Raw genomic sequence first — 17,380 nt, forward strand, 5'->3', positions numbered from 1 at the left:
ACATGAAGACTCTTAAATTGATGCAAAGAAGTGATAACGAATGAGGTGAGAGAGACTGAGTGAAAGACTTCCAAAAAGTCATGAAACCTTGACGACTTACTTCCAGAGTGACTATCCTTCCAGATGAGTGGTAGTTACAACTCCCCTTTTCCTTTCATGGGGAAACTGAAATGTGTGACTTTTACAAAACTTCCAGAACCCAGACACAGATCTGGTCATGATCCAAATGCCATAATTCTCCTGTTTCCAGTACCCAAATATGGGTCAGTCAAAGTGACCTTTGGTCATGGTGGGATTTTAAAATTCCCTTTCAACTGACCTTTCTTTTCGGTCACAGTGTGGTACCCTAATTCCCATTCAAAATAACCCTTGCTTTGGACACGGTGAGGATCAAAACTTCTCCTGACCGGGAGAAACCAACAAATTGTCCATGACCACACAGAGCCACTCCCGCACAGTGGTCCTTCAGATGGTTTCCTGCTCAAAGTGCTGTTCCTTTTAAAATGGCCCCTGATCACCAAGTGTGTTTGCTTCTTTAAATATTTCACCCACATGGTCTCTCCACGCCAGTGCCTGGATAAAAGCAACAAATGTTCCTTTCCTTTCTCCGGAGGATAAACCCTGGACGGAGTCCGTGCCTGACTGTTGTGTTTCTGTTCTCTCCAGAGTTGTGAATGGTCGCAGCTTATACTAGCCCTCAATTTGTTACCCCTTAAAGTGACAGGCACATTAAAATGAAATTTAATAAACCACAAAACATTACAACACAGAAAAAGGCTCTTTGGCCCATCTAGTCTGGGCCAAACTATTTTTCTGCTTATCTTATGGTTATTATTCTGGTCACCTTATCAGGCATGCCGAAACTCACACAAGAACTTTAAACATGTTGAAAAGAAAGAAATGTATATGTTAAAAGTAAACTGGAGACGCCACATGTTTTATAAGATTCCAAGTCAGAAATATGTTGTTAAATAGGAGAGTCTACAGACGCTGTGATGGTCATGCAATGCACAAAAACGCTGGAGAATCTCTGCAGGTCACACAGCAATGATAGGAAGTGAACGGGAACCCACATTTCTGGCCTGAAGCCTTTGGCAAGGTGTGGGGCAACGGGGAAAGGGGAGGAGAGGCGTAGAGGGAGGAAGGGGCAGGGAGAGGTTGCAAAAGCTAAAAGATGTCATAGGTAGATATAGATGGGAGGGTAGGAGAAAAAGTTGGGGGGGGTAAGGGGTGGCTCTGTGAATGGAGAGGGAAGGGAAGAAGGTGGGGAACTGGACAAAAGGAGACAGATGGATAGAGAAAGATAGAGACTTGCGGGAGGGGTTTATTAGAAACTGGAGAAGTCGTTAATGCTGTCTGGTTGAAGTGTGCACAGAAGGGATAGTAGCTGTTGTTCCTCCAGTTTGGTTTGGCAGTGCACAAAGTCATGAAGAGACAGGTTGGTGTGGGAATAATGTGTGGTGTTAAAATGGGAGGTTCCTGCAACTGCAGCAGAGCAAAGATGCTCAACGAGACAATCTCCCAGTCTGCGTCTAATCTCTCTGAGGTAGAGGAGGCCATAACGGGAGCACAAGATGAGCCACACACAAGTTTACAATTTCAACACATAATAAAGTCTGGAAGGTTAAATGAGATGGAAATAAGACGTATGTTTCATGGTTTGTTCTCAGATGCTGTATGCTGTCACAAAATTAAAGAGGTAGTATCATGGGTTGCACTCTTGAGAAGTATCTTGGTCTCTGCAACTCTTGGTTTTCCCAAAGGGTATCATACAAAATAAGAAAGATCAAAGCAGATTTCACTCAAAGTAATACGATTTTCTTTTCTGAATTGAAGACATTTGCTAGACTTTGCCATTTGTACAACAACATCATAAATTTAATATAGTCTCCCTGTAGGATCAATGAAAGTTCTGGCTGGTTATGACAGTTTGACTGATGGAATATCGATCAAAATAATATTTAATCCTCTCCTCTGCCTTGTGATCTCAGACACCCAATTCCTATCAATAGCTTTAATTCATGGCATTAAAAATTTTATGGTTTGCCCAATTTTGAGGATTTGATTTTTTTGGAGAGATGAGGAATTCTTTCTATTCTCGGGTGTGGTGAGGCAATTATGGATTAAAAAAAAATATTTACAATATTTCTACAAATAATAATTTGAGCAATTCTTTTCCCTTTCTCCATTAGTAAATATTGGCAGAATAGTAGAAATGAATAATGATTAATAATATTCTTTCAGCACTGCAAATGGACTGTTCTTAAACATTCTCTGTTCAAAAGTTTCATCTTCAAACCTCGATGCCCACATTTATATGCCTTTAACGTGTTGAGCCTTTCCATGACTTTTAATTTATATCGTTACATTTGCCACACTGAGAAGACTTAACCTCTTTCTAGGGATTGAATCAACAGGGAAAATCAATTGTATAAAAAAAATTATATGATCATGCAAAATCTTGTCCGAAAATTGCATTAATTGTTTCAATGAGTGCACAATAATGAAACGAAGTTGTCATTCAAAAATCATTTGATACATATGCCTGTGGCCCAATTGTCTTTTTATAGTCTTTTATAAATTTACTTCACTGTAAAGTAGTTGCTTCAGACGAACATGACCTTGAGATTCTCTGTAGCAGAGCGATTAAGTGAGAACAGAGATCCAAGTTTAAATGCCACTATCACAATTGTGAAATTTAATCAACCAAAACTTGGACATTAACTTCTAAAGAACAGATTGGAAAGCATGGGGACACTTCACATCTCATGAATGACTGAGTTTTCTGAGGAGTTGAAGATGATTGAGGAGGATAGAGCAGTGGATGTTGTCTACATGGACTTTGGAAAAGGATTTAAGAAGGCTGCTCACATTAGGATAGAGCAGTGGATGTTGTCTACATGGACTTTGGAAAAGGATTTAAGAAGGCTGCTCACATTAGCCTGATCCAGAAGATTAGGATACCTGGGATCCATGGAGATTTGGCCAACTGGATTCAAAACTGACTTGGTCAGAGTGGAGGTGTGGCAGTCTGCGATAAGTGGTCATCCATGGCAATAATAAACCATTACTAGAAAAGTTAATGAACTTGAAAACTTGTAAATGCCAAGAAATATAATTACATCCCAGAGTTTTGTACATATTGGCTCCAGAAATGGTAGATTCTTCAATTATCACCTTACAAAATCTAAAGGTTCTGGAATGGATTCTGCAGATCAAGGGTCAAATATGTGACCCCATTGTTGAAAAAAGGAGAAAATAGATCACGTTCAATGTTATTAACATCCGATTTTTTAAGTAAAGTCTGACCAAACAGCATTCTGTGGTCCTCAGTGCATAAACATGAAAACATACAGTCAGCCATAACACACAAACAGACAAACGATATATAGAACAGTACATATAATATACATTATATAAAAATATCATTACATATCTAGTAGAATATCAGGATTTATATGAGCAGTTCATCAGTTGTCCAGCAGTCTCAGTGCATGAAGGGAGAAGCTGTTCCACAGCCTGGTGGTTCTGGCTCTAATCTCATTCCCGATGGGAGCAGCTGGAAATTGTTGCATGTTGGTTGGTCCTCAACGATTCTGCGAGCCCTCTTCACATCGGTGAGGAAGGGGGTTGGGTAGGGGAGGGAGATCCCAATGATCCTCTTTGCTGTTCTTAAGGTCCTGTGGATTTATCTGTTCCAATGCTCTGCAGCAACTATACCATACTGGGGTGCAGCTGGTCACGGCGCTCCAGATAGAGCTCCTGTAGAAAGTTGACAGAATGGAGGCCAGTATCAATGACTTCCGCAGACTTCTCAGGAAGTGCCATCGTTGTTTGTCCCTCCCTGACATGTGGAGAGATGTTGTGTGTCCAACATAGGTCACTAGTTAAGTGGATTCAAAGTAGTGGAGGGTAGTCATCCCTAGTCCTTTTGAAATCTACAATCACCTGCTTTGTCTTGTCCACATTGAGACTGTGTAACGTCATCTGCCAACTTGATGACCTGGTTGGAGCTGGATTTGGTGTTGCAGTCGTGGGTTAGTAGCGTGAACAGAAGTGGGCTGAGTTCAATGTTCTGTTGCTGACCCGGACAGACTGTGGTCTTTCTGTTAGGAGGTCCAGAGTCCAGTTACAGAGAAGAGTGTTGAGTACCAGCGAGGAAACCTTCTCCACCAGTCTCTGGGGAATGATTGTATTAATGCCGAGCTGAAGTCAATGGCATATGAGATGCTGCTCTCCATATGGTCAGGACGGAGTGGGTGGACAAGGCAATAGTGTCATCAGTAGAATGGTTCTATCTGAAGGTGAATTGAAATGTGTCCAGCGTATCTGGGAGGTGAAATTTGATGCGTTTCATCACCATTCGCTTGAAGCATTTCCTAATGGTGGCCAGTAGTCATTGAAAACAGTTACTGTCACCTTATTTGGTACTGGGATGATGTTGTCTGTCTTGAAACTAGAGGGGACGATGTTCTGCTACAGTAACATGTTGAAGATGTCCATTAAGACCTCCATCATTTGGTCTGTGCAGTCCTTCAGTACCTAACCATGTTATTTGGTCCTGCTACCATGTGTGGATTCAGCTTGGATAGGGTTCACCTCACCCTGGCCACAGCTATGCATGGAGTCCCATTCATCACGGACCTTTATTCAGTGTCCGCCTGTTCTTCTCGTTGAACCGTGCGGAAGGGAGATGTCACTGTATTTGACACTCAAGGATGTCTTGTGATCTGTTATGGCATCATGTTGCTGGTGTCTCACAGCTGTCTACGAATTCCTCTGTGTGCACCCCCGTTTTGCCTTCCGGACTGCACGGTAAAGTTCTGTCATCTTGTATCATCTCGCCTTCTGTCCTGAAGGTAGTATCGCAAGCTCTGAGAAGTGCTTGGACCTCTGCATCCAACCATGGTTTCTGGTTAGCCTCGCTGTGAAGCATTTAATCTGGGTGACACCCTCAATGCACATTCTGATGTAGCCAGTCACCGAGCTCATGTACTCCTCGACATTAACATGACCGTTGTATGTGGCAGCCTCCCTGAAATAGCTCCAGCCCATGGTCTCAAAGCAGTCCTGTGGTGCTGTTGTGGCCCCACTCCAGTTCTCCAGCCATATCCTGATCTCCCTGCAAAATGGCTTTGTTCATTTTTCCAGTAGTCTGAATGTGGTGGCACATTATCGGAGTATCCAAGGTGGGAGTAAGAGGCAGCCTTGTACGCTGATTCAAGGTGTCCTCTCCTCTGGTAGTGAAGAGGACATGCTGTTGAAATTATGGTAGAACTGCTTTCAGATTGATGTGGTTCAGGTCTCCACCTACAATCATGGCAGTGTTGGGATGGAACTTCTGGGCTTCACAGATGGCACCATAAAACTCCTTCATTACTTCATTTGCCAAAGGTGGAGTGTAAACTACAGCAATCAGTGTGGCCGTGAATTCCCTGGCAGGTAGAAGGGTCTGCATTTCACAGGCACTCTATCTCCACTGAGCAAAAGATGTTTACAACAGAGACATTTGTGTACCAAAATAGTGAACCAAAGGATAATTTAACCTGATTTCAGTAAATGTTTCAAGCTATAAGTAACATTCACACACCTAAATGATATGATTAGACCAAGTCAACATGAATTTATGAGATGGAAAATATGTACGACAAATCTATTGTGGATATTTAAAGATCTATCTAGTAAAGAAGGTAAGAGAATACCAGTGGACAAGGTATCTTTACATTTTCAGGGGATGTTTGACAATATACCTCACAGGAGGGGAATCAGTTCCAGTTATTTTTAGGAAAATTAAATTGCATTACTCATACCAATGTTTCTTGATACTTTTGACCATGTCTTACTTCTACTACATAGGAGACATCTACCAGCCTCCTCGCAAATTAACCTCTATCAATAAATTTTGATGAACATGACAATGCCTGAATTTCAACTAATGAATTCCCAATCCACATAGCTTCTTAATTTCAATTCCATATGCTCTGACCTTATGCATCAATTTTCTGTGTTCCAAGCAAAATTTAATTGATTTCTGAATATCACAGGAATTGAGTGACTTTTGGAATAGGGCAAGAAAATCGTGCTTGAGGTTGAAATTCACCATCAGTGGTGGAGCAGGGATGCGAATCTGAACGGTCTACTCCTCTCCTATCTCTTCTGTTGAGCTTTCACTTGCCTATTTTCATTCACAGACACAGCACTGATGCATCCAGCAAAGCACCTAAAATTTTGGGATACACTGGGCCCACCACCAGAGCAGTCATTGTCACGCTGCACCTCAGTAACGTACTTCTGCAGTTGACGATATCTTAACTGTTTCACAATCATCAGTCACATTGGGCAATGCTGGATTCTATCTCATGGACGAGAAGGGCATCCATTTAAAACAGAGATGGGGAGGTATTTCTTTAGCCAGAGTGATTAACCTCTGGAATTTGCAGCTGTGTGGGCCAGGTCGTTGGGTGTATTTAACACAGAGATTGATGGGTGTCTGAAGAGTCAGAGGAGAAGATAGGGAGTGGGGCTGAGTTGGAGAATGGATCAACTCATGATGGAATAGCAGAGTGGGTTCGATGGGCTGAATGGCCTACTTCTGCTCCTAGGTCTTATGGACTCATGGTGTTTTACCCTCCTTACATTCTATCTTGGAAAAAATGTGCGCAATGTTAAAAAAGGGTTTGTTGAGCTCGAACTCTGCTCAGGTCAATTCTTTCCTTCAAATGCAAGCATCTTTTCAAATCTCTTGGTTAATTAATCCCCCTAGCTAACTGCAGCATTCTTACAGTGTAGACAATTAGTGGAAACACAGTCATGTGTTTATTCTCAAAGGGCATCTGTAATTATGGCTTTAATGACGAAATAATAATTTCCAGTGTGATCCAGTGATTTTTAAATTTAAATTTTTTAAATTTAGAAATACAGCATGGTAACAGACCCTATCGACCCACAAGTCCATGCCGCCCAATTACACCTCAACCCTTGTACCTTTTCTCGAAGGATGGGTGGAAACTGGAGCACCCTGAGGAAACCCACGCAGACACAAGGAGAATGTACAAACTCTATACAGACAGGGGAGGGGATTCAAACCCCTGTCCCATTCTCTGGCACTGTAGCAGCATTGAGCTAACTGCTACGCTATCCATGCTGCCCTAGAATAACTAAGAATATCAAGTTATACTGCTACATCTCACTTTAGAATTCTGGTAAAGGTCAAGAAATCTAGTGTAAAATCACAATTTTGTCCTTTTAGACAAGCAAGAAGAAATTTTATTTTCATGCAGAAATATTGTTCAAAAGCAATAAAATGTAAATTCGAGGAATTTAAGATATCTGGACAATGAAAGGAATGTACACAAAAATCGAATATACTCCCATGGTCACTGCCATAGGCAGCAGATCGGCATTCCTGACAATTAACACGCAGAATGTAACTGACCCAGACACAGTTCCTGGACAATGCAATGACATCTTCAAAGTTCAGATTTAGTGTCAGAGAACATACGTGATATCACAAACAACCCTGAGATTTTTTTCCCCTGCAGACCAGAGAGAATTATAACTGATTGAGAGTGCAAAAAAAACTATACTCAAGATGAAACATATACATTTAAACAAAGAAATGTAAACAAACTGACTATACGATACTGAGAGAAAAATAAAATTAATAAAGTGCAAAAGTAAGAGTCCCTAAATGAGTCCCTGATTGAGTTCGTCATTGAGGAGTCTGATGGTGGACGGGTAGCAGTTGTTCCTGAACCTGGTGGCGCGAGTCTTGTGGCGCCTCTACCTCTTTCCTGATGATAGCAACAACCACAGAGCATGTGCTGGGTGATGTGGATCCTTGATGAATGCGACTACTCTCCAACGGCAGTGCTCCCTGTAGATGTTCTCGATGGTGAGGAGGGTTTTGGCTGTGATGTCCTGCGCTGGGTCAGAGGTATTAGTGTCCCCGTATCAGACCATTATCAGCTGGTCGGCACACTTTGCACCACACCTCTGTAGAAATTTTCCAGGGCTTCTAATGTCATACCAAACCTCTGCAAACTCCTGAGGAAGTATATGCTTTCACCATTCGTATGTTGGTCCCAAGAACTTAAATTTGTTCACTTTCTTCACCTCTAATCCCCCAATGATCACTGGATCGTCCACCTCTGGTTTTCCTGAAGTCATCAATCAACTCCTTGGTTTTCATGACATTGAGTGTGAGGTTGTTGTTCGCGCACTGTTCAGCCAAGTTTCCAGACTCATTGTCGGTTTTAAACAACCCACTAAATTGGTACCATCTGCGAATTTGTAGATGATGTTGTTATTGTACCAAGCCACAAGAAGGGGGAAATGTGATACTTGTTCTGTCTGAGGTACTTATAGGCATTAATTAACATTGATCGATCTACACCAAGTAGACCCTTAGTTCCACAGATAGAATTTATAATCTCACATTTGAAATAGAAAGGTATCTGAATGATGTCAAATCTAAAATAACTGCTCCTCCTTAGGCCTTCACCAATGGTGAATATCCATACGATGTGCACTTAGTATCAGTGAATAAAATCTACAGCCATGGAAACCTGCTAACGTCTGTTCATTTTATTTCATCTTGTTTTCAATGACGAGTGTTGGGTTAGGACCTCATGGATGCTGTATCTGTATTCTGAGCATGTAATTTTCACTGATGATTGATGCAAGTTCAAATATAATAATTTAGAATGATTCGCCAAGCTAAATGCATTCGGAATACCACCTTCTCGGAATATATTTTTTCCCCATGAATGGTCATGAGAACCAAGCCCTGACTCTCATAGATTTCTGCTGGTCCCAAGGTTCAAACTTTAATCAACAATAATTAAACCAGAGCCTGCGGAAGATGGTTTAATCATTTGATTCACAGAGGAAAATACACTGCTAGCTTGAGCAAAGTTAAAGCTTAATTATGATCAGGATCACTTTAAAATAATTACACAGGAATTAACATTACTGCGGAAGAAATTCGTCTCAATCTCAGCAAGGCGCTCCAATGGTATTCATAATCTGACTTTAATTTACCAAACTGATTTGCAGTGTCTCTAAATATTAATCATTAACTTTTAAACATGAAAACCCATGACTTTGATGAAACTGCTGTCGCATTACGTTGCCTGGGCCATGAACAGTGATGGGGACCAATATGAACAGTGATGGGGACCAACACACCGCCTGACCTGTTTTTACAAAATGCTAAACTGCCAGCTCGATATAGATGACCAATTCTACACTGGACCCAAGCCTGTTACGAGCAGACAAGGGCACGCAACCCAATTTGTGGTGCCATATTCCAAGATAGATCAATTAATTCTTCTCCGATTTCAATTAAAGCATGGAATAATCTTCACCCTACCATGCTCGCACAACCAGACCCCATCAAATTTAAGACATCTCTTCTTCAAAAATCTCCTCCTTAAGCCCACCCTCCCCCACCTCCTGTTTAAATTCTATCTGGAATATTTGGGAGGATCAAGAACCAAGAAGCAAGTGCAGGTGACATACTTAGCATTGTGGTAGCGCAATGTACTAGTGGCCAAGGATCACAGCCGGTAAGGATTTTGTACGTTCTCCCCATGTATGGCTGGGTTTTCCCTGGTTGGTCAGGTTTCCTCCCACCATCTAAAAAACGATACAGGGTTGAAGGCCAATTTGGATGGAATTGGGCGGCACGGGTTTAAATGGCTTCGACCGTGCTGTAAAAAAAATAGAAAAATTTAAATTTAAAAGATTTCTGTGCTGTTTTAATGGTATGGTAAAGCAGTTAAGAAGTATTAATCTGATTGCTGACAAATGATCATATGTCTTTAGTCTTACTCTTAATCACTGTGAGTTTCTAATGGGTAACATGAATGTTAACAATGCATCAATTAAAACCACTTTATACCAGATGGCCGTTAGCAAATCTTGTGAGGGATTTGTTTGCAACGAAACTGCTGAAAATGTTGCAAAAATCCTGTGAAACATAATAATTATTATATTTTTATGTGTTATATGCATATTTTAAAAACTAGGCACCCCCCCTCCAGCCCGTGTGTTGTATGCGTGTGTGCGCTAAATGAGAATATTTTTACTTGTTGAAAGAACACGCACAATTAATAATAGGTGTGGGATAAAATTGAACCGGCTATTTATAGTGGTGTAGGAATATAATAGCAACATTGAAGGAATGCACACAATCTATAGCGGCCGTGGGAAAAACGCGCCGGCAATTTATAGAGAGCATGGGAATGTTATAGCGAGCACACGAATGTAAGACCGGCAATGAAAGAACGTGCACAATTTATAGCAGCCGTGGGAAATTTTGATCTTGGGAATATCTTCTTATATTGAATGCCATGGTATTCCTATAAACAGGACATTCTGGCTAGGGCACTGCACCTAATCAGTGTTAATTGCCCAGACCCGTCCTTGAGGGAGGACATTAACATATCAAGTGCCTCTGTTTGAGACAAGATTAGAATTAAAATCCTGCTTAACTCCGAAGCCTGCCTTTGATCTATTGAATTAATTCCTCTCCAAAGCTTGTTAATGTGAGGCAGAAGGCTATCCTCTATATAATGGGCGATTGACGCATCTGGGGAAAGTTGATTGGGTTTTTAATTGTGGGAGATTAAACTGTGGCAGATACTAGTATGTGCTTTCTCTCACATCCTATTTAAATACATATTGCTTTTATCAGTCAGAATTTAGAATACTACACCCATGCAGTATATGCGTGTGTGCGATATATGAAATATTTCCCACAATTTATGATTTTCTGCATGTTATATTCATGTGCACATTATATACGTGTGCTCGTGACATGAATTAAAATATGTTAATTTAGTGTAATGTTATTTCTTTTTAATCAAATCATGGTTACAAATAAACTGAAAACTAGAGCACCGATTATCGATTGATGGTTCAAAGCATGGTGGCTTATGAGAAATTGCTTTCAAATGTAATCCTGAAACTTATAAAGCAAGAAATCCACATTTAGCTTTCAGTCTCCCATGAATTACATCTGTTGCACACCAACTAAGTCATTTCAACGTTACAAATAGATATGTGTCAACAAGTATAGGGCAACTTCAAATATCTCCATCAATTATATTATTAGAGAAGAATCTTTCATAAAAATTCATCCCTGCAGACAAACTGGCAAAGTTCAGATTAGATCAGATACTATTTAATGTCAAGATATAGAAATGTAATATACACAAAATTGCCCAAAGATTTACCATTAGCGTTACCCGGCACCCATTACATTCAGAGAAAGAGAAGCAAAAGAGGGTCTATGTGAAAAAGCCCTTTTCACACTGGCTAACCAGTGGGTGGTCCATTCAGTGAACCGATTAAGGAAGCCGTTTTCGCTTTTCACACTGGACCACTTTAAGCCGATTTTCTGTGTCCTTCCACACTCATCACAAGGCATCCCCAGGGATAAGGGATTCTGAGTGACACATCGAGCACTGGTGGACCTGCCCTACATCTTGATCAATGTATTATGATCTTGTGTTTAAACCAAATTAATCATGCCAAATTATAACACAATTAAGCACCGTACACAGCATAGTTTGAGCCCTTCAGCCCCTGTTGTTGCGCCAACCTATATAAAACTTTATAAATTTATAAAAGATCATGGGAAAGTATAGCCACACAATTTATAAACACTGTCCTTGCAGCAATAGTGCACAATTTACAAAGTCCATGGGAAAGAGCAATGGCAGACCTGCCCTCCCGGAATTCTGTGCAGCTGTATGTACAGAGCACTCATGGAGGGGTTTCTCTCCCGCATGGAATTCTGGGATGGCAGATCTGCCATTGCTCTCTCTTTCTCTCTCCCTCCTGCTGCAACTTTCCCATTGTCCTTTAGAAATTTATGGCTTATATAGGTCAGCAAAGTTTATACCTTCTTTTTAATCTTACGTTTCCTTCTCATTCCTGTACTCATGCAAAAATGCATCAATGTGTCACTACTTTGTCCCGAGATAGTCCATAACCCTTTCACACTGGGCTAATTTGCATGCAGGGTCAGTTGACACCAGGGATGATACAACCAAGATTTTATCATCCCCGGTGTGATTTGATGCCTGCATGCCGATTAAGGAACTTTCATACTGGACCCTTAACCAGTAGATTGGATATCAATTCAAGGACAAGGTGCCAGTGTTAAAGGGGCTCAAGTGTCCTACAGCGCTCCCGAAGCCTCTGCAGCCACACAAGACTCCAGTTCAAACCATCGGCAATCCAAGCCCAAATCCAAACCTCCAAAGCCTTCAGCACCCAGGACCCTTCAGGAGTCTTCCTTGCCCTCAGCAACCCTTGAAAATCTGCACCGACACTTGGTTTTTAACGAAGCAGTCTCCAGCAGCCCACAACCTGGTGTTGGTCCTTTGACCTGAAGTCGCCAGCAGCCCGTGACCTGGGCAGGTTTCTTGCCCGCAAGTCGCCAACAACTTGCCACCTGTGTGTGTCCTTCAGCCACACTACCATGGCCATCGTTCTTAGGGTCGGCTCCCTTGCTTCTCTTTCTCAAATATCGGAACAAAGGCTCATCCAAAAATAGCAGTATGTTCCCTTAGAAAATGTAGGGTTCTATCACAATTCAGAACTACAGGTTTTTAAAAAATTGTTGGAAATGATCCAAAACACTTCGATTGACAGTGTTGGAGCACATAGCCTTCCTCTAACATTCTTTCTCTTGTTAAATCACTATTCACTGATCAAACATCTTCAAGTACATGCTTGTCTGATTGTTTGGATCAATTTAGCAGCTGTGCCCATGGCAACAAAACATTCTTACTTAATTCTTCACATCATCAAAGGGAATTAAATATTTGGTGGCATTTGCTGCAGTTGAGGAAAATTTATACAGCACAGTTAACAGGCCATCTCGGCTCACGTATCTTTGCCGCCCAGTTTACACCCCATTAGCCGACACTCCTCTATATATTTCAACCCCAAACCAGTTCCGATCATTGCACCAATGGCTACGCCAACCGTGCCGTCCAATTTATTAAAAGATTAAGGTCCAATAACTGTACGGCAGAAGAGATAAGCGTGCAATAAATGAAGATTCAGGGTAATTCATGGTGATCTCGTCTGATGATACATTCTTCGGCAAATTTAAACAAAAGCAATTCAGAAATGTACAAAAATTAAGTAGTTACTTTAGCTAGTGATCGAACAATCGGGCTCTCCATGATGCATCTCAGGAACAGCAAATCTAGATCCTTGGCTCCAGTAGAGTTTGGCAAGTCATTCAAGTTGTCCAGAACCTGCGGCATAGCTATGGAAAGAACAGAGTGCAAGTTTCAGTTTGGAAATTTCCATATTTGGTAACCTTTGAATATCAAGAATCAATACAAACTGAACTCATTGGTTAATTGCCCTACCAGGTCCCCTAGCATTTTGAGTCGAGTTGTACTTCAGAGAAAGAGTGAAGTAAGCTGCCATGGAACATAGAACACTACAGCACAGTACAGGCCCTTTGGCCCTCAATGTTGTGCTGACCTATATATTCCTACTAAAATGCTGCAAGGTCTTCAGGAGTTAAGTTACAAGGGAAAGATTAAACAGGTTAGAGCTTTATTCCTTGGAGCGAAGAAGAATGAGGAGACATTTGATAGAGATTTGCAAGATTATGAGAGGTACAGTCAGAGTGGATGCGGGTAGGCATTTCCCCTTAGGTTGGGGGAGATAAATATGAGAGATCGTAGTTTTTAGCTGAAAGGGAAAGGTTTAAGGAGAACATTAGGGGAAAGTTCTTCACTCACAGAGTGGTGGGAGTGTGGAATGAGCTGCCATCTGGTGTGGGGAATGTAGGCTCGATCTTGTGCTTTAAGAATAAATTGGATAGGGTACATGAATGGGAGAGGTCTGGAGGGTTATGGAATGGGAGCAGGCCAATAGGACTAGCAAAATAATGGTCAGCACGGACCAGAGGGACTGAATGACCTGTTTTCTATGCTCTAGCATTCTATCGGGCACACAAAACTCAAAACGGTCAACCAGTTTACCTATCTCGGCTGCACCATTTCATCAGATGCAAGGATCGACAATGAGATAGACCACAGACTCGCCAAGGCAAATAGCGCCTTTGGAAGACTACACAAAAGAGTCTGGAAAAACAACCAACTGAAAAACCTCACAAAGATAAGCGTATACAGAGCCGTTGTCATACCCACACTCCTGTTCGGCTCCGAATCATGGGTCCTCTACCGGCACCACCTACGGCTCCTAGAACGCTTCCACCAGCGTTGTCTCCGCTCCATCCTCAACATCCATTGGAGCGCTTACATCCCTAACGTCGAAGTACTCGAGATGGCAGAGGTCGACAGCATCGAGTCCACGCTGCTGAAGATCCAGCTGCGCTGGATGGGTCACGTCTCCAGAATGGAGGATCTTCCCAAGATCGTGTTATATGGCGAGCTCTCCACTGGCCACCGTGACAGAGGTGCACCAAAGAAAAGGTACAAGGACTGCCTAAAGAAATCTCTTGGTGCCTGCCACATTGACCACCGCCAGTGGGCTGATAACGCCTCAAACCGTGCATCTTGGCGCCTCACAGTTTGGCGGGCAGCAACCTCCTTTGAAGAAGACCGCAGAGCCCACCTCATTGACAAAAGGCAATGGAGGAAAAACCCAACACCCAACCCCAACCAACCAATTTTCCCCTGCAACCGCTGCAATCGTGTCTGCCTGTCCCGCATCGGACTTGTCAGCCACAAACGAGCCTGCAGCTGACGTGGACTTTTTACCCCCTCCATAAATCTTCGTCCGCGAAGCCAAGCCAAAGAAAAAAAGAAGAGCATTCTATGGTTCTTCCTATCTCATAACCCTCTATTTTTCTTTCATCCATGTGCCTGAGTAATGCCCCTAATGTTTCAGCCTCCACCACCACCCCTGGCAAGGCAATCCAGGCACCCACAACTCTCTGTGTATAATATGTACCCTGATGTCTCCCCTAAACTTTCCTCCCTTCACTTTGTTCAAATGTCTTCTAGTGTTTTCTACTCCTGCCCTGGGGGAAAAAAGGGTGCTGGCTGTCGATCTCATCAATACCTCAGATTCTTGTAGACTTAATAAAGTCTCCTCTCATCTTTATTCGCTCCAAAGAGAAAATCCCCAGCTCTGTAACCTTGCCTCATACTTTCCAACCCCAGTGACATCCTGATAAATCTCCCCTGCTCCCTCTCCATAGCTTCCACATCCTTCCTAGTATGAGGTGACAAGATTTGTAGAGGTTCAACAAGCCCTCTTGTCTCATAAACCCAATCCCTCAACTAATGAAGCCCAGCACCCCAAAGGCCATCTTAATTATCCTATGAACCTGTGTGGAATCCTTGAGAGATGTGTGGATTTGGACCCCAAGGTCCCACTGTTCCTCTATACTGTGAATTATCCTCACTGACAAAAGGCAAAGGAGGAAAAACCCAACACCCAACCAACCAATTTTCCCCTGCAACCGTGTCTGCCTGTCCCGCATCGGACTTGTCAGCCACAAACGAGCCTGCAGCTGATGTGGACATTTACCCCCTCCATAAATCTTCGTCCGCGAAGCCAAGCCAAAGAATTATCCTTCCAATGACCCTGTACTCAGATTTCAGGTTTGACCTTCAAAAATGCATCACCTGACACTTACCTATGTGTAACTATTTTAAAGAGTACAATTATACAAATTAAAAAGTTTTACTCTCTTAGTACCTTTAACATAACAAATGGAATATTCTGGGGTGGTGGGGAGAAGAGGAACAGAGGAAACCACATGTACAATAATTGAAAGGGATTTTGAAAGTGGAACAGGAGCCAATGGCCAAGGTCAAAGTTATTAAATAGGGATGTTTAATGTGGGATAAACATAAATCAATTAGATATGGTCCAATGGGGTAATGATGCAAAAGTGTTGATTAGATCCCAACCCCAATACAAGCTCGAGTACTTAGAGCATTTTCCATACATGTAACCATCTTATGCATGTTACATGCCTGCAGTGATAACAAGGAAATCATTCTGATGTGGATAAGAATGACACAGCCTCAAATCAAGTTTATTATCATCTGATTGCAGAAGTACAATCCAACGGAACAGCATTCTCCAGTCCTTGATGCAAAACATGCAAGACACACAACCAGGCATCACACACATACGGACAATCAATGCATATGCAGGACTAGTATTCAGATATACAAATAAATAATATTGTTTCTTGGAGATGAGAGTCTCAGATGGTCAGTGTGAGTAGTTCCTTTGGTCATTCAGCATTCTCATTGCCTTTGGTAAGAAACTTCCTCAGCCTGCTGGTGCCTCTTTCCCAATAGGAGCAGCTGAAAGATGCTGTGTGCAGGGTGGAAGGGACTCTCCATGATCCTCTTCAGTCAACCTGACCAGAATATCTCAATATTCTTTTGGAGTATTCCCCTGAACCAACCACACACACACCCACCCACCCACACAGAGATGAACTCCATTGGACTTGGATCATGTACCCAGGTACTGGGATGGGATTTAGGGGAACTTTGGAGAACTTTGGAGAAGTTTCAAGTCTCAGATTGGCTTACCTAATTTAACAATGTGAGGTCTCATTAATCTCAGCAACAGGGAAGCAATGAAACTGGCCTAACCGGTGTGACTGGTACACTTAGCAGCAGGTACAGCCAGAGCAGAGGTAATGCATTGGTCTATTGCCATTTGTCTGAACAGCAGGTAACCCTTCAGGAGAAAGGTTACACTTGACATTAGGAGTAACTACGAGACAATGCCACAATAAATCCATTCCATGTTATCCCCGTCAGAGCAAACTTGCAATTCTTTAAATATAATGACATTATATTTAAACCAAACATAGCTGTAAGCTAAATCTGCACTCTGGACCAGATGATTAGAAACCATAAAAAGAACTGCTTCAACTGCACTCACAAGGAATAATCCTCACTATTGGCAGATAAAGCATCCCCTAAATCTCTGCCCATTGGATCTCATCATGTCATACGGGAACTATCTCTCCTTTGTACCTTGAAACTCTTTTTTTTTAAGGAGTTCAAACTGCTGGCTTCGTATACCAATATGAGAAAATGGATGGTGCACAGGTCCAAACCTGTGTCAAGATTCTGATTCTAAGGAATTATGACTCCTGTTACTCAGTCAGGGTCTAGACCCAGGTCTAAGTATCATCTAAGTTCAGAAGACTTCGGTCCAGATACAGTAAAAGGCCTGGGATCTGCACCCATGGGGATTGGTAGATGCCAGATAAATAGATTTTCTGGTTGCTTGAGACTTGCTCTTTCAATGCCTAACTAGCACACCTGCATTAAAAATAGTTTAAAAGACAAAATGCAAAAATACTATTCCTGTACTTACAATGAGAACAAACTTCACT

General features: G+C 42.0%; 1 protein-coding gene across 1 annotated transcript in view; it reads right to left on the reverse strand.

The window, feature by feature from the left end:
* Nucleotides 1-17,380, reverse strand: part of mpp2b (MAGUK p55 scaffold protein 2b) — a 110,636-nt gene that overhangs the window by 58,548 nt on the left and 34,708 nt on the right. Inside the window, exon 2 of the mRNA XM_069904618.1 lies at nucleotides 13,173-13,291. Within this exon, the coding sequence (XP_069760719.1) occupies nucleotides 13,173-13,291 (119 nt within the window). The remainder of the gene's footprint in view (nucleotides 1-13,172; nucleotides 13,292-17,380) is intronic.

Source organism: Narcine bancroftii, chromosome 12 (assembly GCF_036971445.1).
Source record: "Narcine bancroftii isolate sNarBan1 chromosome 12, sNarBan1.hap1, whole genome shotgun sequence".
In the NCBI taxonomy this organism is placed as follows: domain Eukaryota; kingdom Metazoa; phylum Chordata; class Chondrichthyes; order Torpediniformes; family Narcinidae; genus Narcine; species Narcine bancroftii.